This window comes from Zea mays, chromosome 1 (genome assembly GCF_902167145.1).
Source record: "Zea mays cultivar B73 chromosome 1, Zm-B73-REFERENCE-NAM-5.0, whole genome shotgun sequence".
Lineage (NCBI taxonomy): Eukaryota > Viridiplantae > Streptophyta > Magnoliopsida > Poales > Poaceae > Zea > Zea mays.
In genome coordinates, this window is record NC_050096.1 from 269,855,399 (window position 1) to 269,882,712 (window position 27,314).

A 27,314-nucleotide genomic window follows, 5' to 3' on the forward strand; every position below is an offset into this window, starting at 1 on the left:
CTCCTCTTAAAAAAGTTACCATGTCAAAGAAACTTATACATCTCTGTAACAGTCTGTTAAAGAAAAATAAAGTCACATTAGCCTTGGCATCGGGGCTGGCCGCTTCAGCTTCAGTTTTCCAATCACGTAAAAACGATCGAGACATGGGATCCGACCGAGATACCGGGATGGAATGTAGTCAATGGAAAATTCTAGCGATTTCAGCGGGAACCGGAAGTAATTATAGCCACGTATCATAGTTTCATGAGAGCACGCAAATCCTACATAGCTTTTGTCTTTACCATCGTATAACAAATATGTACTTATACATACAGTCTTCGAAATTTACCGTGGGATACATGGATGGTGTGTATGTATGGACGCCTTTGTAAGTTACAATCACCTAATCTAAACACACGGCACCGGGGAATCGCCTCCCTAGCCACTGCTGACGGAGCAAAAAATGATGCGCAACGCCAACATCCATGCGCAACAGTCGGCAGAATCCAAAACCATGCTGCATTATCCGCTCACTGCTGCTTCATCATTCATGTGAAGTATAATACCCATGGGCCATGTCCCAACATGCAGTGCAAGGTTAACTGCTAGCTATCAAAATTATTTTGACATACATGCTGCTACGTGTCTATTCAATAACTAGGTTGTCAAGAAGAGGACGTTCCAGATGTATATTACCCCCGAGCATTTTGCCGTTCAGCAAGCCCCTGCAGATAAAAAAAAAAATCTCAGTCCAAAATGTGGTTCTCTTAAATGGTCGCTGATTAAGACAGTACTGTACAGATGCAACCAGAATGTTTCATTGATTCACATCCTGCCTCCCAAGATTTCCTATCTAGCATGTCATGAGCATCTAACCAAAAATCTATGCAGATAGAATTTACTATAACCAATGCAATGTTAGGAGAGCTCCTAACAATGTTCACCAGGCAGGCACAATAGCAGCCCAGTAATTGAAACCTTGGTTTTGCAACAAATGCAATTAGAATATAAGTTACTTGTGACAATGTACAAGCTTGCATATGCAGATAATATCTGGTGGGGCAGGAGCATCAAAACCTTACACTCGTCGATTGGAGCTCCGGCATCACATTGTTGTTATCCTCCTAAAATACAATAACACTAGTAAAGGGATTCCAGATAAAAAAAATTCCTCAAATCATAAGCTAAAAGAATAACTTGTCACCTCAAGTAATAAATCTTTTCTGGTTATCAATCCTACAACACGAGAAGGCCTAGGAACAACAAATATATGTCTCAATCCAAGTTGACGGAAGAGATTGTACACCTGAAATATTGATATAAAGATTACCACACAACTGACTCAGCAAAATAGATACAAGATACAAAAGTAAAAGACATGATTTACCTTCGCCAACGACATGTCCTCTGGCACTATGTATGGTGAAGGATTTAAAAATGGGGCAAGATCCAAATACAACCCCAGTTCATCCTCTGTCAAATGAATATCATCAATTGACTTTCCTTTACTTGATGCTGGTTTAACAAAGTCACTAAAATTGTGCCTAAGTAATATAAAATATATTGGGTTATTACCAGAAAACGTGCATTGGATGTGCTATTCTTGGCTTATAAATAGAAAAACAAAAACCTGTTCAGTACGCCTGGCCCACAGGGGAAAGCACTGTTCTGGAAATCTACTTTAGCTTGTAGAAGTACCAATAAGTGGCTGCAACAAGAGGACAAGGTCGGTATATATTGATTAATATATGCACAATATAGTTCACCTTACTGGGCCATTGACCTGTACTCCCTCCCATCCCAAATTATAAGTCATTCTAACTTTCTTGGAGTCAAAGCATCATAAGTTTGACCAAATTTTATATAATCAAATAATAGCATTTATGATACCAAATAATAATCATTAAATTCTTCAAAATTATTAGCCAAGTATATCTATTTGACGTCATACTAAAGTTCCTAAGTTTCTTTGGAAAATAAGAATGCCTCAAAAATTTAAGTTTTCCTGTGGCTTGTTCTGAAGATTAAAAATTATCTCCAAAGAAAACCTGAAAAAAGGAATTGGCCTGGGTTGACTGATTGTTGTTTCTGTGGTGTTTTGGAATCCACCAATCACCTTTTTCTCAATTGCCCAGTGGCCACTTTTGTGTGGAGAGTTCTTCAGGTTGCCCTGGATGTGAAGAGATGTCCTCAAAACCTGGATTCTCTTTTTGAGGACTGGATGAACATTTATAAGAAAACCACGAGGAATTTGATTGTTCTAGGCATAGGAGCCATTCTCTGGGCCATTTGGAAGTTTAGGAATGATGTGTGCTTTAACAACAAGGTCTTTTATGACCCTACTGATGTGATTTATGCTTGCTTCTTTTGGTTGGATTCGTGGTCTGTTCTACAGGAAAAGATGCCAAAAAGGATGGTGGAACGAGGAAGCCAACAAATCCGAAGATGACTTTTGCTGTTGAATAAGTTCTCAGAACTGTCTGATGCATGGTGTCTTCTGGCCCATGTTTTGTGTCTCTTGTATCACGTCCAGTGTCGAGGTGACTTTTGGTTGGTAGGAGAGTGATCCTCCCCTGCCTCTTCTGAGCTGTGCTCGATTTGGTAGGGGTGTGGTCTGCAGTCTGCTTGTCTCCGCGCCCTAAGACCATTAGCTGTCATACTTTAATTTCGTGATAAAACTCCTCTGTACGATTCTGCTACTTATTTCTTAATGAAATTGGGGGGGGGGTGCTTCCCTAATTTCAAAAACAAACTATTTGACGTCATAAATCTTTGTAATTCTATCTGTATTTTTGGTCAAACTTGGGATGCTTTGACTCATACAAGAAAGTTGGAATGATTTATAATTTGGAATGGAGAGAGTACATGTATAACTTATTGCCTTATTGGCCTAGGTCATCTTCCCCGAATGCAATAATCAAAACCCTAGTTCCAAACATTAAACTAAGTTCAAGAGTACGTCAGCATCTTACCTACGAAGTATGAGACCTATGACAAGTGACTCGCCATTCTGCCCACGGTCAACAACCTGAACCAAGAAAAGAATGGGGGAAAAATCAATTAGTCAAAACCCCATGAAAACTTTGTTTAACAACTGCGAACATAACTTACAGGGAAACCATTATGCTTGTTAGTTCGCAAAACAGAAATGATATCAACAACCCTTGAAACACGTGGTAGGCAGACAACCTTAAATAGGTGGCAAAAGATTGGATGCATCAGAACTGGTAAAGTGATACATGGTAATTTCCACGGTCCACTTAAAAAAACAAATGGAGTAAAAACTTCAGAACCTTTTGATTCTTGCACGCATCCCTTGCATTCATATTTCTCATGACTTGCTTAGGCCTGGAATCCAGTAAAGGGATGCCCCTTAATCGGGCTTGCTCTTCATATAACCCTTCATTAAAAAAGTCACCAACCGCCTATATAAACTGAAATCAGCAGACACATTCCATTCATTGTGTTCAGCTAGTTGTCATGGATTGTAAAGTTAGTACCTTAGAAACCAGAAGAACAAGCATGATCAATGGCAAGAGTTTCAAGTTGTTTGTAATCTCAACCATGATAACACATAAAGATACAGTCATTCTCATTGAACCTCCAAGAAACGATGCAGCACCAAGGAGTGCATACCTACAACAATATTGACAACCAATAGAAATTGTGTCAAATTCTCGCCAAGAAACTATCAAATAACATCCCCATTGAACAAAAGAATAGTGAGTCAAGGTCTATTCAATGCAGAATAATAATAACAATAATAATAATAGTAATAATAATAATAAGCGAGCATAAATTAATACGGCAATATTGCATGTGTGGATAAAAAGAGATGGCAAGGACTCACGTGCCCTCCTCAATGTTTAGTTTCTTATAGAACTTGACAACAAACATTCCAACAAGCCTTCCATATGTAGATCCAATCATTATTCCGGGAACGAACTGGCCAGCCGGAACTGCAGTTCCAAATGTCACAACAGCCAAGAAATAAAACATGACCTGAGACCCAAAGGGAAAAAGAGAAGGTAAGTAGATGAAAAAAAACTCATCAAAGTAAGCATTTGATTTTAGCAGCAAAACCAACTTAAATCGAGAGTAGAAATGGCGACCCATTATGGTTTTAACATGACCTGCAACATTATCAGATTTTGGTACAGTAGAAATGGCGACCCATTATGGTTTACTTAGACCATCTCCAGCAGCTTACTCATACCCATATTCAAACCACACTCTACAAACAATACAATCTACAGTGCAAAACGGTGCAAAAGGTTTTTTTGTGACCATATGAGTGAACTGCATTGCACCAGGGGTGAACTGCTGTACAATAGCATGTGTTCACTTTTTCTCTCAAAATCACACAGGAGAGCTATGGACAAAATGCACTACTAGGCCAAGAGTGGATAACTAAATTTTTACAACCTGTTTGTTTCCATGGAATTCAATCTTATCTAAAGAATTAAGAATCAAATTTCGTTTCAAATCTTAGTTGAGGTGTCACCCCTGGTGAGAGTCTGGCAGCAACCATACAGCCCCCCGCCTCCACCCCCCAAATCATTTTTTTTGTCTAGATTCGCAAGAGATGAGTGAAGGAGATCGTTCTGTGGAGGTGGTGATGAATCTTATGTTCCAATTCTTATCCTTTGAATTTGCCACAGGTCTACACTTAAGATTTGGAAAGTGGTAGAATATCAAATTCTAAGCCAAACAGCCTAGTTCATGAAGTAGATTCCAATTCCATCCAAATGAGAATGACCTATCCAAACGGCCCGTGAGAGATTATATGACTATTTGGATCTGATGGACACTTTGAACTTTCTAATAGTTATCACATAGTTATATACTTATATAACATGTAGTAAATAAACAGTATAGGATGAAATCCTAGCAGATAACAGCGAAATAACAATGATAAAATGATAGCTAGATAATCGATATAATCACATGTTTAGAAAAATGTAGCTAATTTCAGCACTACAGAGAAATCATACCTGCAAAAACTGTACAAATGGAGGAACAGAACTACATATGCAAATTGAAAAAGAAAAGAAAAGAAAGGATACCAGGAAAGTGATCAGGCTTTGTGCACTGTATTCATGAAATGTTTTTGCACTGAAAAGATTACGTATTGCATCATCCTGCAAATAAAATCATATTGCATAAGACCATAAGGAATTGTACTCTTCCAAGAAAATGCTGTACTAAGGAAAGTTCTCGATATCTAACCTGAGTATTGAAGAAAATGGTTGCTAAATCATTGTACTCTCTATCTTGTGAACAATAGAACTGCATAATGCAAACAAAGGATTAATAAAATAAATGAAACTATCATTATCATACAGCTGAAGAGAACATGCAAGTTGAGCAGAAATTCACAAAGTAAATCTCACGTTAACAAAATTCCCATCTGTGCCAGGTGGATGAGGGCATTCTATGCCAGAATTAGTTTCTAACTTAGGGCATGGGCTGCATTTCCTCAGTAGTGGCAACACAAAGGAAATCGTGGATGTTACCAAAGATATAAGACAGGCTTCAAAGATCTGAAAATGTTATTATGGGTGTCAGAAATAGAACTATAGACAAGAGAAGCAAATCTACAACCAAAAATTCATCACATTATTCAGCATACTTGGACTCGTTTCCCTTTCTTATGAAGACACGTTCGCCGCCATTTAGTTATATAGAGGGTGAGTTGATTAAATAATGCCCCTGAAAAGAAACCAACACATTAGATTCAGGAAATTTTGATAAAAGAATTAATAGACATGGAAGCACTGCTTATTCAGTGAATCAGTTTCGAACTTTGAATCTACTAGGGCATGAGTTTTCAGGATTGGACTGTGTGTCGTTCAATAACAACATTTTCCATAGAACTTCATCCAATTCTGAATAGTGGAGTCCCTAAAAGACTCCAAAGAGTAGTTTAACTAGCTGATAAGGAAGTAGGTACAGTGCAGCCTAAGAGCTATACTACCTTATACTGGCTATACTACCTTATATGTTTAACTAAATGCATAGAGATTCTGCAAGAATACAGTTCTCCTGCGCTTTCGAGAGAAAAAAAGATTCTGCAAGAATACAGCTATACTACCTTATACTGGCTATGATTAGCACGATAAGAAGACAATAAACTATGCAAAGACTGACACCCCATGTGTCAATCTCAAGTTAAGTGGCAGCTCAAGCCTTCATGAGAACATGTCGAATGATGATCGGGAGCTCTAGTTCAAAATTTTGGAAAGTAGTAAGAATGAAGTGGAGTCGAACTCTTTCAAAATGACACCCTCTTAAACTTTTTAAAGATAAAGGAAAAACTTTTTACGTAAATGAAAAGCCTTTCCACAATGTGCATGAATAGTGTTAATCATGCCTCTTTCATGTGCATCACATTAGTGTGAGCATGACCTTAAGTTGCCGCATGTGTTTGATCACACGTAATGTTGAATGTGATGAATGTTTCCTATGTAAATTCTTGTGATGAATGTTTGGTAATTTAAACAAGTCATGCTTGATCACCTAACAAACCTAGAAGTACCTAGGAACAAAATGAAGTAGGGTTTATGTTTACAAAATGGCCTGCAAATCTTAAAAGTCTTTGGAATCCTTTTTGAATCCCTTCTCATGATGTTATGTTGCTTAACATGTAACTACTGATTTTATTCAAAAACTAAAAGTTTTGTATAAATAGAAGTTATGGACCAGGTTGAATACAACAAAACAGACCCTAGTTCAACTTTTTAAGAGCTCAAACAGTGGCCTCAAGTTCAAATCATGTGCTAAAAATCACAAGTCCATAATCTCTGAGTCATCGATGGTTAGCAGCGCGGTACCATGTTCGTGACCTTTTATCTCCCAAATCTGAGTAACAACACTTTCCTAATTTCCTTACCACAAGAGGTAGTCCAAATTCACTTTTGGAGCGTATTTGAGCTTTCAAATTTGGTTTGCAAAACGGCTAATGCACTAAATCTTCACTGTCCAGACTGAATTCCTAAACCTGAAGATTCAGTTTCGTCCAACCAACTTTTGAGCTCTGGAATCTGGATCTCACCAACCAAGCCGAATCTCACTTCGATGCTTTAACCGACGTTATTCACCCCATGAAACAATACAATCTTTAGTAAGGAAGTTTTAACCGCTGCTACACGAAACCGGGAGAAAAATCTGTTAAGAGTGTGTGTTCCTATATTATCCATGTATCCGTAGATGGGCTGCCTGCCGGCTAAGGTTTCCTGGATATATATGTGTAACCATCCTCTATGCAATACAAGGAGTCTTAGTTTCCTACATGGTATCGGAGCAGGTTTCGTCCCAACCCTAAGCAGCCGCCACCCTAGTTCACCTCAACAGCCGCCAGGGCTTTCCGGCGCTGCCGTCCCCGGGAGGTTCGTCGTTCCCTCTTGGGCCCCCCTCCCCCTGGCTTCCCCCTCCCGCCAAAGTTTTGAAAATCCACGCCTACGACGCGCCTAGGCGCGCCTAGTCACTAGGCCATGGCCTCCCGCCTGGACTAGGGGGGTAGGCGGGCTGCTAGGCATTGGAAGCGCCTAGGCGGCGGCGCGGCGCCGAGCGGCGATTCCGCGCGCCCAGGAGCCAAGGCAGCGGCGTAGGCGTGCTAGGCGCGCGTGGGAAAAAAGGCGGGCGGGAAAAGTAGCGCGCGCAGAGAAGAAAAGCGCGCAGAAGAATTGGCGCGCGTGGGAGGGTTAGCCTGGCGCGCGCAGAGCAGAAAAAAGCGCCGCAGAGAACAGGCGCGCAGAGAAGAAAAGCCAGAGAAGAAAAGGAAGCGCGCAAAGAAGAAAAGGACGCGCGCCAGAGAAGAAAAGAACGCGTGCCAGAGAAGAAAATTGACCCCTGCTTGCTTCTCTCCTGTAATTTGTTGACTGTTGGCTAGAACTCAGATGACAGAGGGTGAGGGTCAATCTGAAAGTGCAAGTGCACCAGAGGGAGTTAGTGGCCTTAGAAGAAATTCAGATGATGTGGGATGGGAGTATGGGGTTCTTGTTGATATAAACAATAAGGACAAGGTAAAGTGCATACTGTGTGACAAGCAAATGTGTGGAGGGGTTTATCGGTTGAAGCAACATATCGCCCAGGAAGGAAAGAATGCGAAGAAATGCCAGGGCATGAAGACCACCAAAGAGAAGTTGCTGGAGGCTCAAGAAAAGTGCAAGAAAGCACTAGATGAAGCAAAAAGGAAAAGGGAGGAGAAGACTGTTCGTGAGCTAGAACTTAGAGAGGAAGTTCATGTGTCTAGGGTTGGAGGATCAGAAGAAGTGACTTGTGTTGGAAGTTTAGAGCCTCACAAGTCACAAATTAGGCCCCATGGACAAATGGACAAAAGCTATTGATCCTACAGCAACCAAATCTGAATCTTTGACTCAACAGAGGCTGAACAAGGAACTTTGGAAAGAAAGATTACATGAGGTGCATAAATATATTGCAAGATGGGCCTTTAACCATGGTAATTTCCTTGTTGTTTTTTAATTTCAGATTTCAATTTGATCAGATTTCCTTGTTGTAGTACTCAACTGAACACTAATTTACTTTTTTGTAACATTGATAGCAATATCATTTAATGCATGTGACAACGATGAGTTCAAGCAAATGTGTGAAGCAATTGGACAATTTGGGCCTGGAATTGAACCTCCAACTATGTTTGACCTGCGAGGGAGATTGTTGGAAGAAGAATATGCAAGAACCAAGAGTTTGCTGCAAGAACGTGAAGCCGAGAAGATGAAGAATGGGTGCTCTATTATGACCGATGCTTGGTCAGATAAGAAGAGGAGAAGCATAATGAATGTGTGCACTAATTGTGCTGATGGAACTAGTTTTATTTCCTCAAAAGAGATGTCAGATGTGTCACACACAAGTGAAGTGATCTTTGAACTGGTGGACAAAGCAATTGAAGACATTGGTCCAGATGATGTGGTGCAAGTTGTGACTGATAATGCTTCTAACAACATGGGAGCAAAGAAGCTACTGCATGTGAAGAGACCACATATCTTTTGGACCTCTTGTGCAACTCACACAATTAACTTGATGCTCCAAGGAATTGGCAACATGCCTCGGTTCAAGAAGGTGATTGACCAAGCAAAGGCATTCACCATATTTGTCTATGGGCACACAAGAACACTAGAGTGCATGAGATACTTCACTGAGGGGAAAGAGATAGTAAGGCCAGGAGTGACTAGGTTTGCTTCAAACTATCTAACTTTGGACAGCATACAAGAGAAGAAGGACCAGCTAAGAAAGATGGTGGTTCATAGTAGGTGGGACTCACTGAAGGATGTGAAATCAAAGAAGGGAAAAAATGCCACAACAACTATATTGAATCCAACCTTTTGGAAGGATGTGAAGTTGACATTGGCAGTTTTTGCGCCATTGTTCAAAGTTCTCTGTTTGGTTGATGGAGATGTGAAGCCATCCATGGGCTTTGTATATGGAGAACTATTGAAGGCAAAGAGACATGTTAAAGAGGCCCTTGGCAATGTTGAGAACCGTTTCAAGGATGTTGTTGCTGTTATTGAGAAGATGGATGGAAGACTTGATTCTCCATTGCATTTGACAGCTTATTTGCTGAATCCACACTACAGTTATGCTGACCCATCAATCTTTGATGTTCCATAACAGAAAGTTTTATCAATTGTGTGGAGACTTTTTATTATCATGACGACGAAATGCAAGAACAAGCAGCCAACATTGAACTCCAGAAGTTTCAGAATAGAGAAGGCCCATTTAGCAAGAAGCTTGCAAGGACTTTTGAAAACTTCGATTATAATCCAGGTAACAGTTGTTTGTAAATAGAGAGGTTTTTTATTTCAGCATTGTAACAAGCAATCTGTTATACTACTAACTAATAGAGAGGTATTTTATTTCAGCATCATGGTGGCGGCTTTATGGAACTGAAACACCAGCTCTACAGAAGATGGCTACCAAGATCCTATCTTTAACAGCAAGTTCTTCTGGTTGTGACTTGTGAAAGAAATTGGAGTGGGTTTGATGGGGTTAGTACCTATCTGTTATCAAAATTACAGCAGCATTACAATAAAATTGCAGAACTAAAAGTGCTCTTATTTTTAATTTATAGGTGCACACTAAGAAGAGAAATAGGCTTACTACAGACCGCCTCAACAAGTTGGTCTACATTCAGTTCAACAACAGGCTGATTAATAAGAGAACAAAGATCAAGTCCAAGAAAATTACTGATGTTCTCTTGTCTAGTGGTACAACTGAAGCTCAAGGTTTCCTCCAAGAGAATGGAGATGATTGTGCATTAGTTTCCTTTAGAGATGACGAAGATGAGGAAGAAGTCATGGAAGGTGCAGGGATACCTTGGTCTGTGCTTGGAGATGCAGTGGGAGCAGAAGAACAACTAGAGTTGCGTAGAAGTGCAAGGGTGAGAGCTCAATGAAGAAGAGTTTGAGTCCGAAGAAGAAGAGTTTGATGAAGATGAGGATGAGTATGAGATGGATGAAACCTAAGTGTGAGCCAGCTTCATGTCATGTTTTAGGCTTTTAGCTTTTATTATGCATCCATGTATCTTTAACTTGTGAACTTAGAACTCATGTTGTGCGCTTGTGCTTTGTTTTGTGACTTGTGAGAACTGAATCATGCGCTTGTTATTTTATTTCGTGGTCTGCTATGCATTTTATATGTGTTGCTGCCTGTTGTCCCTTCATGTTTGTGATTTCTAAAGGCTATCCTATGCTGCTGGTCAGTACTTAATGGATGGGAGAAGGGTCAGACCTCAGATAAGTACCTAACTTGCTATTTCCTATTTTTTATCACTTGTATTGATGCCCAATTGCATCTAAAAGTGTTGTCCACTTCTATTGCAGCAGTGCTTGAGGATTCAATGATCAGCAGATCTGCAAAGACAAAGGACCTAAGGTATGTCTACTGGTCCTTCCCTATTATTTATCTATAAATGTATATATTATATAAGTTGGCAAAACGCCTAGAAAAACACCTAGCATCGCCTAGGCTGGACTAGTCCCTAGGCTAAGGGTCATCGCCTAGATTCCGCCTAGCACCTAGCAAAACTTTGCCTCCCGCCGACGACCCTCCTGCGTTGGCGCTCGTCCCTGCCCTCGCCACATCCTCCCCCACTCGTGTTGCACCCAATTGCGGCCACCAGGCTCGCGACGGCACGCTTGCCACCAGCGGCGGCGCGGCCACCCCTTCCTGTGTGGCCAGCCTCCCCTCCCCTGACGCCACCCGACCTAGGCGGCGCGCCTGCAGCAAACCCCTCCCCTCCGGTGTCGTTGTCGTCCACCACAGCGCCGACCACGCTCCTCGGTCTCGTTGCCGCTACAGCTCCCCCTCCACTTCCCTGGCCAGCGGCGTCCCCCCCCCCCCCCCCCCCCGTGCCACCTCTGCTCTCACCGTGTTTCTTGCTCCGACGTGCTGGCTGTTGGTGTCCGTCGCCTAAGTCGCCCCTACAGCGTCTCTCTCTCTTCTTCAATCTTCTTTCGTCGCCAGCGTTGTCCCCCTGCCTAGTTGGATCTGGCGCAGCCCTCTGCCTGGTTGGACCCTCCTTGACGCCCTCCCCTTCATCGTTGCCATCGTTGGATCTGTCACTGTCGCAGCCTTCTCGGCCGGATCCGTCGTTGTTATGGCCTTTTCGGCTAGATCCTCCGTCTCTTTGGCCATATCGTCGTCTTCATGGCTGGATCAGTCGATGTCGTGGCCTTCCCGGCCAGACCCGTCGCTGCCTCTTCTGTTCTGTCGTCGCCACCTCCCCTGGTCAGAGGCCGAAGTGACCCCTCTGGCGGGCGCGACCACCCTGATCAACATAGACGTGCGCGTTGCCACCACCCCCTGGTGGGACTCCTCGCCGATCGGAGGAGGGAAGATGCAAGAAGATCCATTAGGTTGCTACTATCCTTTTTTGTAGTGTCGCCCCACCAACCGTTGACGCTCGAACGTCGACCCCCCCTCGCAGAATGAGGTTGTTGCTACGTGTCTCCAAGCCGCAGCAACGCTCCACCTCGACTTTGACTACCTTGGCATCTAGGGGCAATCATCTACATGGAGTGCACACTGGTCTCTACTCCAACCACAACGTTCACACCCTCACGACGCTGCGACTACGGGGGGTTTCAGCTCGTTGGCTCCTACCTTCGGCTCTTCTCCAATCTCATCGTTTGTGGTGACCGTTGTGACTGGGGGTGTAAGAGTGTGTTCCTATATTACCATGTATCCGTAGATGGGCTGGCACCGCTGTTGGGTTGGCGGCCCATTAGGGTTAGGGTTTCCTCGATATATATACATGTAACCATCCTCTATGCAATACAAGGAGTCTTAGTTTCCTACAGAATCAAGACAAAGTCGCGACTTCAGTCAATCATGCAGTTGGACCATTGTTGTCGTCGATCAGACCGCGCACGCGCAATCGCCTGACTGCACTAGGCGTCACTTGTCTCGTGGCGCTCGTGCTTGCTCGCATGCTCACCACCTCACCCCTGCGAATAGGAAAACAAAGCCTAGGCGTTGCGCTCTCCTTCTGTCCCTCTTTATCGTCCGCCATGAACACATGAGTAAGGTGTTATCCTCAACGTCGAGCTCTAGGAGATCGTGCACGAGCGGGGGTCCACCGCTCACTAGGCTTGGGTTGCACTCAAAGCCCGGTTCCTCAACAACCGGGAGGCCCATGCCCTCCACCTCGACGCCTCCTTTCGGCTCTTCTCCCAGAGTGACTTCTACCGAGTATTGTCGTCGGATGATGGGCATGGCACTCTCTTTGGGTTCTCGGCGAGCTCGTCTTCATCGCACGCTTGTCCTCAACCTTCTGTGTGGTCTCAACCGACGCTACGACCACATGAAGACCCTCATCTAGCGCTATGTGCCTTTCTCGTTCTCCCACGGTGTTCGCAACGAGCTACTTCTCGAAGAGCTCACCTCGAACGTCCAGTCTGCTGCATCTGCCACAACCCTCTACGGCGGGTCCTCCATCAGCCAGCCCTGTCGCCCTCCATCGCAGGGAGGGCTCCTCCGCTCTTGCCTCCAAGGCTCCTCATCGGGCAACCAACTCTGACGGTTGTCGCCGACACCGCAACGACGGTCGTGGGGGCAGTGCCCCTCACAATGGTGCTCCCCTAGGAAGTAGGCACGACAGTCCCGCATGGTCGTCCTTCTACAACCCGTGGATCGGGACCATCTCCATGTGTCTGGGCCCAGCCACGAGTCCCTCGACACGCTCTCCGCAGCTGGCTCTGCTAGCCACACCCCACTACGGCGTCCCCTTAGAAGCACCAATACATAGTGGGTCCTAAAACGCGATACTAATGAAAAGAGACAGGAATATCGAAGCTGACATGGAAAGACAATAAAAAAGACTTAAAAGAATGAAATATACTGTAATTTTTTAGCCTTGAACAATAGTGAATTAAAAACAACTATCCACGTGATTGAACCTTGATTTGTAATTTTTTTGTTGGATTTCAACTCTAACCTAATTCAACTTGTTTGGGACAAAGTCTTTGTTGTTGTAATCAGTTTTAAACTGTTGTTAAGTGCAAAACCTGACATGTCTTCTATAGATACACTGGATCGACATTGCATTACTTACCAAGAAGTCCACCGATAACACCAATAATTGCCATAGGAAACAATTCCTGGTATGAGTAATCTTCTTGACCTCTTCAAATCAAAGGATAAGAACAATTTATATCACAAATGTCATTTCCTAATTGAAAGCACGACCAGTTTTATTAGGTGTGAGGGATATTTTACCCAGATATGTCCCATATTATAAAACCTCCAGCTCCAAAATGACCGCATTTTCCACTGTTGCACCAATTCATGGCTGAACGCACCACAACGGCCACCACGGCAGATGTGAAGAATACTCTCCACATAAGATGACTTCTCCACCTTCAGGAATGTAAACGGGACAAAATCAATCATATGTTGCAGTGCAATGCATACAGTTGAAGTAGGTCTTTTATATCAATTGGCCACTCTGATCGAGTATAAAGACATACTAAGAAACAATCTATTGCATGAGGTTGCAAATGCATGGACACGAGATATTCTTAGGTGTTTACAAAAGTGAAAAGTGGTGAAATTGTTAACTGCATTATAACAGCAACATATCACTGATGTTATAATAGCATCTCCTTTGCAGCAAAACATCTCCTGTGCAGTTGCATTTTTGCTAGACAGTTTTGGCATTGCATTATATCACTGTTGGGGCTTGCTAATCTTTCTCCTGCTTCTGATGAGATTTCTCTTGCTAAGTGGTGTAAGCAAGTGCACAAATTCAAAAGAAGAGGCATTAACAGTGTTATCATCATGAGGGCTTGGTGTTTATGGCTTCATCGTAATAAGACGGTTTTCGATGGTGTCAGTCCTTCTATAAGCAGAATTAAAAGAGTTTTCTTCGAAGAGTTAGATTGTTGGGGTTTAGCCGGTGCCAAGCATCTTGAGGGCTTAGGTCTAGGTGCTGCCATTATTAGGTCCAGGGAGTTTCTAGATGAGTAGTGGAGGTGTGTGTGTGGAGCCTGCTGGCACTTTTGCTGTTTGCCTCCTCTTGTTTTGTGCTGTTTTTCATGCACAGAAGAAGGTTGGGGGGCCTGGGGCACTATGCTCAACAGGAGGTTGATGGGTCTGTTTGTTCTGCCTTTTGGGCTTTGTACTTTGGTCCATTTTGGACTCTTTTCTTCTCTTAATTTAATGATGTGCAGCTCTCCTGCGTGTTCAAGAAAAAAAAATATAATGGACGGAGGCTGTCTTACCCCCTGCAGGTTGAGTTTTTTTTAAATGAACATTGTGTTCGCTTGTTGAGTTCAAGCTTACAAATCTTGATGATTTGATGATAGCATTTACGGGAAAGGACACTTCAGGTAGTCAGTTCCTGATAAAGTTCTATTTGAAAGAACCCTATGTAATTCAATCTAAAATTAATTTGCACCTTGTAATCACGTATTCATGATGTCGTAGGCAAAACAGCAGCCTATCGTGAGGGAGTTCATAACATGCATGGTTAGTAAGATGGTAAACACTAGATACTCCCTCCAATTACAAAATCTTATTACCATGGAGGCATGCAGTCAACTCTCAACTTCGAGGGATAATAAACTTAAAAACTTTATATTGATCCTGTGAAGTTAATATAAACTGATTTTGCATTGAAGTCATGATACAAGAGTATTATTATAGATTAACCAGCGAGACGAGGATGACCAGCATGAACTCTTAAGCATTTCACGTCACTAGCCATTTCAACTTGCTTCAGTCAACCATAAGGTGAATCACATTATTGCATTACAGCATTAGTACTGAAGAATTTGTTGCCAGCAGCTAAAGGAATAACTAAAGTAGCAAAAAAAAATAAGTTAGAGAAAAAAGAAATAACAAAAACTGAGTTGTTAACACTCTCTATTTTACAGCATATAAAACACAATATTTCTATAACTGAAATAGTAGTTTGTTAATTTCAGAGAAGACAATTAGGGGAACTACAGATTGGAAAGTCAAATAAGTCCTCATCGCTTTAAATCACTAATTATCCAGTTACATGTCTCAATTTATCCATCATAAGGTAAAAAGATGATAAAACTATCTTACCAGGAAGTAACTTCCTCCAAGGCAAATAGTACCCCACCAACAGGAGCTCTGAAGGCAGCAGCAACTCCAGCTGCACATCCACATGTCACCTTTTGAAACATTAATAGTTTTGAGAGCTTCAATATTATAACCCTTTCATTCTTAAAAAAAAGTCCAGAATGCATTCGACAATGTATATATGTATTCTTTCCATAATACTTTCCTTTTTTTCCTTGGTTCCAGAAATTAAAGAGTCTGATAGAGCATGTTTATCTAAAAACAAGTTTAAGAAAAAAAATGAATAAAGACTTGTTTGGCAACATGATTCCCTGCCAACAATCTGCTTTATCTTAACAGCCTTTTCTTGAGGGTTTACTTTAACAATAGCTTCATGACTTGGCCAGAGAATTTCAAGTTGTGAAACCTCAAAAACAAAAATAAGCTGCCACATGAAAAAGAGAAACTTGAAACAGATTCATCTATTAAGACATTTCAATTCCTGTGAATTTTTAAGGCTGACTGTGGCTGCGCTAATTTTGGCTGCAGCTGCATGGATTCAGTATTATTCTATGCTGTAGAAACTGTTTGGTTGGTGCTCAGCAGCTGCAAAGTTGCTGCTGAAGCAAGCTCAGCCAATCGGCTTCAAATCTCATCTGGTTCACTGGTTGTCATGCATAATATACACAGAAGTATGAAAGCAGTAAGGTGTGGTAGATAAGAATGCACCAGCAAGGAAGGGTGACAGTGGTGCTTCCTATTAAACCTCAAATTTCAACAGAGAAGAAGCAGCTGGGCCATTAAGGTATTGGCAAATTGCAAGTAGCTATGTCTTCCATTTGACAACACTAAGATAACAAAGTGTAGACTTGAGTGTCTAAAGTCTAAACAGGCAAGTATTGCAATTGCCATACAAACCAAGAACATTCATAATTTCATATCTGAACCACTCCACTCCGATGATCTTGACCAACAGTGTTATGAACAATACAAATGTCCCGGTAAATAATAAAGCATCCATTTCATATACTACCATCAGTCCAAAAAATATGTCCTTGAACCAGGATACACTCAGTTTCAGCTGGGCTGCAAACAGGGTATGAGTGGCTACTGGCTTATGTTTGTTTACAGTCTTTTTTTTCATGTCAACAAAATGGCCTAGTACATCTAAATAGCACAAAGGAACCAAGAATTCAAGATAATTTGAAGATTAAAGTATAATATATGACCAAAAAATAGCCTTGGGCCCTTGAGTAACTTTACCTAATAGCTATTCATGGAGGCATAAGTAATAGATACATCTCATGGCCAAAAGTAACTTACAAGGTCTCGCCTATCACGATCGCTTTCAAAAATCCGTACCCACCTAGAACTCAAGTGGTACTTTGCAGATCCACCCTATACCACATGCACATAGAATTAGTTGACACGTGACAGTATGAAGCATTTTCATATGATAGCAACAAAATACTTCCAAAGTGGAAATGAAGTAGAACAAAAAAACTAATAATGTTGTGTTGGCCTTGGTGAACAGATTTTGTTGGGTCAGTTAATAGCAATCAAAATACAGGTGGATCCTAAAGTAGTCGATTAGTTTTTTTTTTCTCGAACACGCAAGAGAACTGTGTATCTTTGTATTAAGAAAAAAGAACAAGAGTACTTACAAAACACACGCACACTCCTAAGCTCTAAAGTAGTCGATTAGTTCATTTTGTGAGCATTACTAATTCAGTAATCAGTAGTTCGCTATCGCTGAGAACTAGTATAACATCATTGATTGTTGCAGATCTACTTTTTTTCCCCAAGCAGAGCATATTAGCACCAAAAGCTGAGTAGCCAATCATTGGTTATATCTTTCTACATACAAACACAGCCCTTTGTCAGCACACAATATGAACATGAGAATTGTCATGTTGAATGCCACAACTTATTGAGAATATATCAAGGTTCCTAAATTGATGCTTGTGGGAATCAGTTTTTTACTTTTGATTTTGACAGCTCATTTACCATCTTTCAGGACAACGAGATAACACAACGGCCTGGTCTTTTCAAATTTATTCTAACCAAAGAGAACAACAATAGACATGATTGAAGTATATTGCATAAATCCACATCTTTAACTTGTGGATAACTCACAAATGGAAAAGTTTAAATCATGATCATAAACCCACTTGTCCAAGAAGCGAAGCAATGCAGGCCCCAGTATGAACAAGAGGCCCTTCTTTCCCTAGAGCCAATCCACCTCCAACTGATCCAATGCTCCCAAAGATCTATGGCACAGAGCAGCATATATGATATGAGATAATACATCATATTAGCTGAAGAAAGCAATGTAAAGTTGTAAACCCACCTTCCCAACTAATGTCCTGAAAAGGAGGATTCCATGTGTATCCACTCCTGCATAAAGACTTCAAACTACATCATCAATTTCTCTGAATGATAGTACCAAATTTCAGTAACTAAACCTTACCATTTAAGTAACCTTTGATCTCTGGAATACCAGATCCAGCAGCTGCTGGAGCAAAGTTTGTGACTATATATACAGAAGAGAAGACCAGGGCTAAATTGAAAACTGTGTACACAAAGAATCCCACAAAATACGAGTGCTTTATTATAGCAAATGTCGCAGTATATTTCCATCCAGAGAAGTTCTCAACAGCCAGGTTTATGAATATAGCAGCTAATCCAGTACCTACAAACCAGAAAATGATATCAAGTGCAAGAATAATCAAACAATGCAAGAAAAACTTGATGTGAAAAAAGAAGGTTTAGTTTCTCATTAGCTGAATCATTCAAACATATGTTGGCCCTGTTTGGCAACCCTGTTTCTCAGCTTATGCGGGTCTGGTGCAGTGGTAAGAGTTGTCTTGCTGAGTCACCAGGTCGTGTGGGTGCAGTGGTAAGAGATGTCTCGCTGAGTCATCAAGTCGCGTGTTCAAAACAGTCTCTCAAAATTTGTGGGGGAAGGCTTGCCTCGGTTTATCCCTTCCTCAGAATCCACTCATGTGGGAGTCTCTGGCACTAGGTCCGCCCCACAACCAGCCTAACGTGAAATTTGAAATGCTCAGAAGCCATCGCACCCCAACTTCTCTGTTGTCTTCCTCGTCACTCACACAAGATCCCTCCATCCTCCATAGCACCATTCTCCATGTGACCTCCTTGCGATGTCGCTCCGCACCGGCCTGCTCATAGTGCCGCCATGCCACATCCACCTCCTCAAAGCTTGCTTGAGGAGACCACATGCCGGCATTGAGGTCAAGGTCGACGTCGCCACCGCTGGAGAAGCCGCATCATGCACTTCTGAGCTGTCAGCAGCACAGCTCCTTCGGCAGCCCTTGACCATGCTGTCCCTCGCCTCTTCTGCTCCAGAAGCCCTTGGCCACGCAGCTTATCCAGCTCCGCTGGCTTGTGTGGGTTTGATCGGGATTTGTGTACTAAAGTTTGATTTGCCTAGCTAGGTGCTCAATTTGGTTGCCTAGAAAGTTGATTGGGGCAGCGACAAGCTCTAGCCTGTGGTTAACATTGAGCTCAGGAGCTTGCTTTTAGCTCGCTGAAGCATGATGCCAAACAGGCAGCTTTTCCTATAAAGCGCTTCTTAGAAAAGATTACTTATAGAGAAAGCTAGCTTATGAGAAAATCGCCTAAAATTAAGCTATTCCAAACAGTGCCATTATACCAGCATAAAAAGAGTTTCCATTTGTAACATGTTGCATGAACCATTTTGAACCCTGCAACACCAATCTTTATGCTTAGGTACTATTTATGAGTTCATGATGTATGTTTGTATCCCAACTGGGAATTTAGTAAACCCAAGACACTACCCACCTGAATCCATCAAATATTCCAAAAAGAACTACTCAGCATAATCCTTGTTCTTGTATCACTATTTGTGAATCAAATAATAATAGGATAAACTAGATCAGATGCACGGATTGCAATGTTGTCCTATAAGATACAACTTATGGTCCAAAATAAGTATTGGCAACATAGAGGGCAAAAGTTTGGGGGTCTTTGGTTGGCTCTTTGGCCTGAGGGCCTGCACCTAAGCAGGTGGATCTGACCCCATGCGACGGACGTCAGATTCCTGGTCTCGCTGCCTGTCAGGCACCAACCGAACAGGCCTATGTGTTGTCATAAAAGTACTCAACCATATGTTGAATGATTCAACTTTCATGAAGGTAAGAAAAAAATTACTAGTTGTGGTAAATAACAAGTATTAAACCATACTCCTGGATTCCACTTTCATGAAAATATAGTACAGCATTTAGAAGGAGCAGTGCCACATATGATAAGAATGTCCAAATCATTAAACAGAAAGTGTGAAGTTTAGCAGCAAAGCTCTTGCTTCCCCTATTAGTTGGACTGAAACCCTAACCCTAACCAGGGTTGGGAGATGAATATATGTAATAGATTGTTGGGCCTAAGCCCATTACATAGGAAACACCCCATTACAGTACAAAGCCACAAATAACTCTAACATCCCCAATAACCATATGTACCACTTACACAGCCTAAAACATGAGAGCATCAACAACAACAACAAAGCCTTTTAGTCCCAAGCAAATTGGGGTAGCTAGAGTTGAAACCCAACAGAAACCAGAAGTCAAGGTTCAAGCATATATGTAAGTAACTGAGATTATGGAGGAATATTGGATTGATTGATTGAGAACCAGTACATGTACATATATATAAGAGAGGAGGACGAGAGGCAAAAGGAAACCCCCTAAGTCTATGGAAACTAATAGTACAGGATTCGGACTCCTGTCCCCTGATTCTCTCTATTCTAATATAGCCTAGGCCCATCGGCAGAATTCCCAGGCCCTAGCCCTTTCCATATACAACAGATTGTCTAACCCCCCTCCCTCCCACAGTCGAAGCGTCCGTGGAACGAACGTTAAGACTGGACCTAAACTCAGAGAACATTGAAGACGACAGTCCTTCGTTGAAGATGTCGGCAAATTGTGATTCTTGTATATCGATAAGCCAAATAGCCTCTAGAGGCCCATGAACCGGCGTTCACCCAGCAACAAGCCTAAAGGCCACGAATCAGCACCCCGGCCCCATAGTGCGACGGTGAGCACGAGACAGAGCTAGGGTTTACACACTTACACGAGCCACGAGCGGTAGCGCGGGCACGACGATGGTGCGGCAAGCAGACATGGGCTCCGGCTCCCTCCCCAAGTCGGTGAGTCGCTCTGTTGTTTGCTCCCTCGACCAATTGAACTCCTCCACGAGCTAGCAACGGGCGACAATGCGGCACTACGGCGGGCGTGCACGGGCAAAGCGCAACTCCGTAGGCGAGCGCACAAGGCCAGGACTGCACAAAGCGAGTGCGCGATGGTGCGTGGCAGTGTTAGATAATATTAAGAATGTATCTGTAAAGTAAGGAAAGGGTGATGCGCCTGTGCAAAGATAGGAAAGGATCTGTTCAGTTATAGATATAATCTGAGGCAATCAATCAGATCTGTTATAGATAGAATCCAATCAATCATAATCTGTTTTGATTGATTTGATTGATTGCTGGCGCCAGCCCCTTTGTAATCTGATGATGGTATTCCATCTCCTATAAATACATACAGGCGGCCTACTACGGTAGGTAAAAAACGCTTCCCAACCTGGTGTTCTTTCATGGTAATCAGAGCCACCTCCTTCAAACCCTAGCCACCCCCAGCCCATAGCAGACGCCAGGAGATCTCATGGCAAGCTCATCCTTCATGGCTATACCTACACCTTTGCTAGGGCAAACTATAACTGAGAAGCTAACCAAGTCGAACTATGCGCTCTGGAAGGCGCAGGTTCTTCCCATCCTTCGTGCGCACAACTGCAGGGCTACATTGATGGCTCTGCCAAGGCGCCTGAAGAGCAGATCGACGTCAAGAACGGCGACAAGACAGTGAAGGAAAGCAACCCGGAGTACATCCGGTGGGCTGCCTTGGAGCAGCAGGTCCTCGGCTTCCTCATCACCTCCATGTCCAAAGAAGTCATGGGTCAGGTATCATCCTACACCACGCCCCAGGAGGTGTGGAACATGCTGGAACAGACCTATGCAGTGCAGTCCCGGGCAAGAACAGTCAACACCAGGATTGCATTGGCCATGACTCGGAAAGGTAACTTGTCAATTTCTGAGTATGTTACAAAAATGAAGGCACTTGCAAATGAGATGGCATCTGCTCGGAAGCCCATTGATGAAGAAGATCTAGTCTCCTACATCCTTGCGGGACTAGATGAAGAATACAACCCTGTGGTCTCTGCCCTTGTTGCACAGAAGGATTCTGTCTCAGTTGGGGAGGCATACTCGCAACTCCTCAATTTTGAGAGCAGGATGGCTTTGCTGTATGGAGGATCCCAGCCATCGGCTAATGTTGCTGCTCGTCGTGGTCGTGGTGGTTCTGGACCGCGTGGCCGGGGTCGCAATGGCCGGTTTAATCCTGGTCGCAGCAGCAACAGCAATGCGCCAAGAGGGCGTGGTGGTCCAGGAGGGCACAGATCTGATGGGAACACAATAACCTGTCAGGTTTGTGACAGAACTAGGCATTCTGCCCGCAAGTGCTGGTACCGATATGATGAAGACAACTATTCCAACTCAAATTCCAAGAGTGCAGCAGCAGCAATGCACAGCTATGGTGTCGATACAAATTGGTATACCGATACAGCTGCAACGGATCATCTCACGTCTCAGCTGGACAAACTGACCACTCATGAGAAGTACAAGGGGACAGATCAGATTCACACTGCAAGTGGTGCAGGTATGAACATCTGCAATGTTGGTCATGTTGTTATTGATACCCCTACTAAACCCTTGCATCTCAATAATATCTTGCACGTCCCAACAGCACAAAAAAGTCTTGTTTCTGTTCATCGTTTCTCATCTGATAATCATGCCTCACTTGAATACTTTCCAAATCATTTTTTGATTAAGGATCTAGACACGAGGAAGGTTCTTCTTCAAGGTAGATGCAGAGATGGTCTTTATCCCCTTCCATCAGACAGTTCTTGGCGGGGGGCATTTGGCGCCATCAAATCCTCTCCATCTCTATGGCACAATCGTCTGGGTCATCCATCATTGCAGATCATTCAAAAATTAGCCAATAATAATCAGATCATATGTTCTAGTGAGTCAAGTAGTCTGTCTGTCTGTGACGCTTGTCAACAAGGCAAGAGTCACCAATTACCTTATCCAGTGTCAACAAGTGTCTCTACCAAGCCTTTACAACTCGTTTTCTCGGATGTATGGGGCCCAGCCCCCGAGTCCGTTGGTCGAAAAAAATTCTATGTCAGTTTTATAGATGATTTTAGCAAATTCAGCTGGATTTATTTGCTGAAACGTAAGTTTGAAGTGTTCCAAAGATTTACTGAGTTCCAAACCATGGTTGAGCGCCTATTTGACACCAAAATTATTGCTATGCAAACAGACTGGGGAGGCGAATATCAGCGCCTAAATTCTTTCTTTACTAAACTCGGCATCATTCATTATGTGTCCTGCCCACATGCGCATCAGCAAAATGGGCCTGCTGAACGCAAACATAGACATATTGTTGAAGTTGGGTTGTCTATCCTTGCTCAAGCATCCATGCCGCTTAAGTTCTGGGATGAGGCTTTTGCCGCAGCGGCATACCTCATTAATCGCACCCCCACGAAACTTCTTGATTACTCTACACCTCTTGAACACTTGTTCAAACAGTCCCTGACTATAATTTTCTTAAAGTTTTTGGCTGTGCATGCTGGCCAAACCTGCGGCCCTATAATACTCGAAAATTGGCTTTCCGCTCTACAAGATGTGTCTTTCTAGGCTACAGCAATATGCACAAAGGATACAAGTGTCTAGAGGTCTCTACTGGTCGTGTCTACATCTCTAGGGATGTTGTGTTTGATGAGCACATTTTTCCCTTTGCTGAACTTCATGCAAATGCTGGAGCACGTCTTAGAGCACAAATTAATCTCCTGCCTTCTACCTTATTTCCTTCGTCCAACCTTGACAATAGGGGCATTTTTAATACAGCTGATCACACTTTGCCTGATGTTACTGAGGCTAATGCAATTGATGATGTTGTTCCTAGTGTGGTCTCTGATGTCAGAATGCAGGAGATAGGTACTGAGCAGCTTCAAGTGCATGAACAGGAGCAGGTTCAGCCCAAGAGTGCAACAAAACAATATATGAAACCACCTATCACTACCACGTACCAGAGAAGAGAGAAGAACTTATCAACTCCACCTTCAGTTGCATTACCAGAAACTGCCACAACACCTTTTTCTTCTGCTGTTCCTTCACAGGAACCTACTGCAGCTCCTTCACCATCGTTTCAAAGTGCTTCAGAATCAGAAGAACATGTGTCTCTCATGGAAGGAACTGAAAGTGCTTCAGCTGCAGGTGGTTACATAGATCTGAGACCTCGTACTCGGCTTCAGAATGGTACAATACAGCGCATCAAGTATGGCTGTTTGGCTGCCACTAGTGAGCCCCAAAATTTAGCGGAGGCCTTGGGTGATGAAAACTGGAAGCATGCAATGGATGCTGAATTTGAGGCCTTGGCTAAGAACAAGACTTGGCACTTGGTTCCACCAGAAGGAATCAAAAATATTATTGATTTGTAGATGGGTGTACAAGGTCAAAAAGAAGGCAGATGGTACTCTGGATAGATACAAGGCTAGATTAGTCGCTAAAGGCTTCAAGCAAAGGTACGGGATTGACTATGAGGACACATTCAGTCCAGTAGTGAAGGCGGCCACTATTCGGGTTATTCTCTCTCTAGCTGTTTCACAAGGGTGGTCACTACGACAACTTGATGTTCAGAATGCGTCTCTTCATGGCATTCTTGAGGAGGATGTATATATGAAGCAACCACCAGGTTACGAAGACAAGCTGCAGCCACACCACATTTGCAAGCTTGACAAGGCTATTTATGGTCTGAAGCAGGCACCTAGAGCCTGGTATTCCAGACTCAGTGACAAACTATTGCAGCTAGGTTTTCAAGCATCCAAAGGAGACACATCTCTGTTCTTTTACATCAAGGAAGGTATCACCATCTTCTTGCTTGTATATGTCGATGACATAATTGTTGCAAGTTCATCTCAGGATGTTGTCTCAGCTTTGCTCAAGGATCTGAAAACTGATTTTGCACTAAAAGACCTTGGCCCACTACATTATTTTCTTGGAATAGAAGTGCAGAAGGTAGATAATGGTATTCACCTCTCGCAGAGAAAGTATGCCTCAGATGTTCTTAGTCGAGTTGGTATGATAAATTGCAAGCCTACCACTACACCACTCTCTACTTCAGAAAAATTAAGCCTTCACAATGGTGAACCCCTTGGGCCTGAAGATTCAACACGGTATAGAAGCATAGTAGGTGCCCTACAATATCTAACTTTGACTCGTCCGGATCTCAGTTTTGCAGTGAACAAAGTATGCCAATATTTGCATTCACCTACAACAGATCACTGGACAGCAGTCAAGCGTATCTTAAGGTACCTTCGATACACTCTTCACCATGGGTTGAAGATTTCAAAGTCACCTTCTCTGCTGGTCAGTGCCTTCACTGATGCAGATTGGGCTGGAGATATTGATGACAGGCGCTCTACAGGGGGATTTGCTGTTTTTCTGGGCAGTAATTTGGTATCCTGGAGCGCTCGCAAACAACCAACCGTGTCAAGATCTAGTACTGAGGCTGAATACAAAGCTATTGCAAATGCCACTGCTGAGTTGATGTGGATTCAGTCTCTATTGAAGGAACTGAAAATTTCTTGTCCCCCTACAGCAAGAATCTGGTGTGACAATATTGGAGCTACCTATCTCACAGCCAATCCAGTCTTTCATGGTCGTGTTAAGCATGTTGAAATTGACTTCCATTTTGTGCGTGAAAGAGTGGCAAGGAAGCTCCTGGATGTGAGAGTGATTTCTACAAATGACCAGATAGCAGATGGTTTTACAAAAGCTCTGACGAAGAAGAAGATGGATCTGTTCAGAGACAATCTTAACTTATGCAAGTTATGATTGAGGGGGATGTTAGATAATATTAACAATGTATCTGTAAAGTAAGGAAAGGGTGATGCGCCTGTGCAAAGATAGGAAAGGATCTGTTCAGTTAGGAAAGGATCTGTTCAGTTATAGATATAATCTGAGGCAATCAATCAGATCTGTTATAGATAGAATCCAATCAATCATAATCTGTTTTGATTGATTTGATTGATTGCTGGCGCCAGCCCCTTTGTAATCTGATGATGGTATTCCATCTCCTATAAATACATACAGGCGGTCTACTACGGTAGGTAAAAAACGCTTCCCAACCTGGTGTTCTTTCAGGCAGGACTGTGTTGCGCAGGCTAGCGCGCGAGGCCAAGCGAGTGCTCAAGACGAGCTGCATGCCTGCGCAGGCTATCTGTGTGATTTATTGTTGATGAAAGCAACTCAAAAAATTGATGAATTGATCACTGAGACGAAGATCTATCATTTCCTTAATTAGATAACCGCTTGTTTAAGTCAATTTTACTTTAAATTGTAATTATTGCATTCAAATGAAGTTCACATTACCATTATCTACGCATTTGCATGATTTATTTTTTTAGCCAATATAAATGATTTTTAGTGTTATATCCAGCCCCATCGCCTTATCCCATTCCGCCTAGAACATGAGGACATCTGATCCTTCTATACAGCTAATTTTACCATGGCTTTTCCGTGTTATGCACTTTCAGTTCAAAAATACCATAGTAGGTTTTTTTGTTGCGTTGCATATTTTGTATCTGACTGACATATGTCACATGTAGCATTAGTTGTAACAAAAAGAACCAAAATCCGAAACTCAGGCCTTGTACGTTTACCCTCTAGATTATATAATCCAACTTAAATAAGTTGAGAGGTAAACAAACAACACAGATTATCAGATGGATTATGTAATCTAGATACCTAGAATCTAGATTATGATAATCCATAAGCGATCAATAGATGCTTATATAATCCATAAGCTGGGTTATATAATCCTGAAAGAAAACAAACAGGGCCTCAGTTGAACGAGACACATCTGAACTACATTTCATGTAATTAGGCTCGCAGTTTAAGTGATTTATTATATCAGCGAGATAAACAGTTCCCAGTGATACATAAGTGTAATCAAGCAAGTAAACAACAGCTCTGGGGAAAACAGATTTAAGGAAATGTGTCGGTCAAATAAAGCTCCAGCTACTTGGATTAAGATTGCTGCACTAAGCTCATAGAACCAGAGTCCAGACAAATGGCTAACTATAACATGACAAGGATCAAACAGAGTGCTCACCAACGCCGATCAGCAGAGCGAACAGCCACTTGAGCATGACGTAGTAGGGCACCCAGAACTTGCTCCGCTGCGCCTGCGCCGACCCAGCAACACAAAAAACTAAGCTGACCGCACACCAAAACCACACGCTCTCGAGTCGAGGACAATAGCAGCGGATGGGCTGGGGCGGCGGATACCTGCTCCTCCCGGTACGCGTAGTTCTCGATGACCTCGTAGTCGAGGCTCTCTATGGCAGCGCCCGATAAGAGTTCGTCGTCCGCGGCCTCGGAAGTGGAGGGGCCCGCCCCCTCCCCGTCGGCGGTGGGGAGGCGCGTCCACGCGAGCCGCGCCATCCCGATGCCGTCGGGAACGTCGTGGTCGACGCCGGAGAGCATCGGATCGGGATGCGGCGGCGCCGGATCCCGACCTTGACGCACGCTCGATCGGGGTAGGGAAAGGGTTGCTGCGAGACTGGCCGGGAAAGCTTGAGAACCAAGAGTTCGTCAAGTTGGTCCCGTGAATTTGTGGCGTGGTTAGGTTCTG

General features: G+C 43.0%; 1 protein-coding gene and 1 non-coding gene across 6 annotated transcripts; one reads left to right on the forward strand and one right to left on the reverse strand.

The window, feature by feature from the left end:
• Positions 1-217: 217 nt before the first annotated feature.
• Positions 218-27,314, reverse strand: LOC103643844 (chloride channel protein CLC-d). Of its 5 annotated transcripts, none has more exons than XM_008667011.3 (23): positions 26,969-27,312; positions 26,793-26,865; positions 17,996-18,217; positions 17,876-17,922; positions 17,697-17,795; positions 16,849-16,923; positions 15,550-15,638; positions 13,714-13,854; positions 13,550-13,620; positions 5,612-5,691; positions 5,373-5,522; positions 5,209-5,268; positions 5,046-5,120; positions 3,830-3,981; positions 3,480-3,615; positions 3,273-3,404; positions 3,091-3,168; positions 2,952-3,007; positions 1,610-1,687; positions 1,367-1,523; positions 1,184-1,285; positions 1,062-1,103; positions 218-704 (listed from the first exon to the last, which is right to left on the reverse strand). In XM_008667011.3, exons 1-23 carry the CDS (start codon positions 27,164-27,166, stop codon positions 672-674), a joined length of 2,346 nt encoding a protein of 781 aa, XP_008665233.1. In that variant the 5' UTR covers positions 27,167-27,312; the 3' UTR covers positions 218-671. The 5 variants fall into 5 exon arrangements, 2 of the variants coding, with proteins under 2 accessions (XP_008665233.1, XP_008665231.1); XM_008667009.3 differs by having other exon boundaries at positions 220-704; positions 1,057-1,103; positions 26,969-27,314; XR_004855573.1 differs by having other exon boundaries at positions 259-704; positions 1,057-1,103; positions 1,367-1,452; positions 26,969-27,314.
• LOC111590712 (small nucleolar RNA Z247) lies at positions 21,704-21,842 on the forward strand. Its single transcript, XR_004855752.1, has one exon. It is a non-coding gene; the product is annotated as a small nucleolar RNA Z247 (small nucleolar RNA).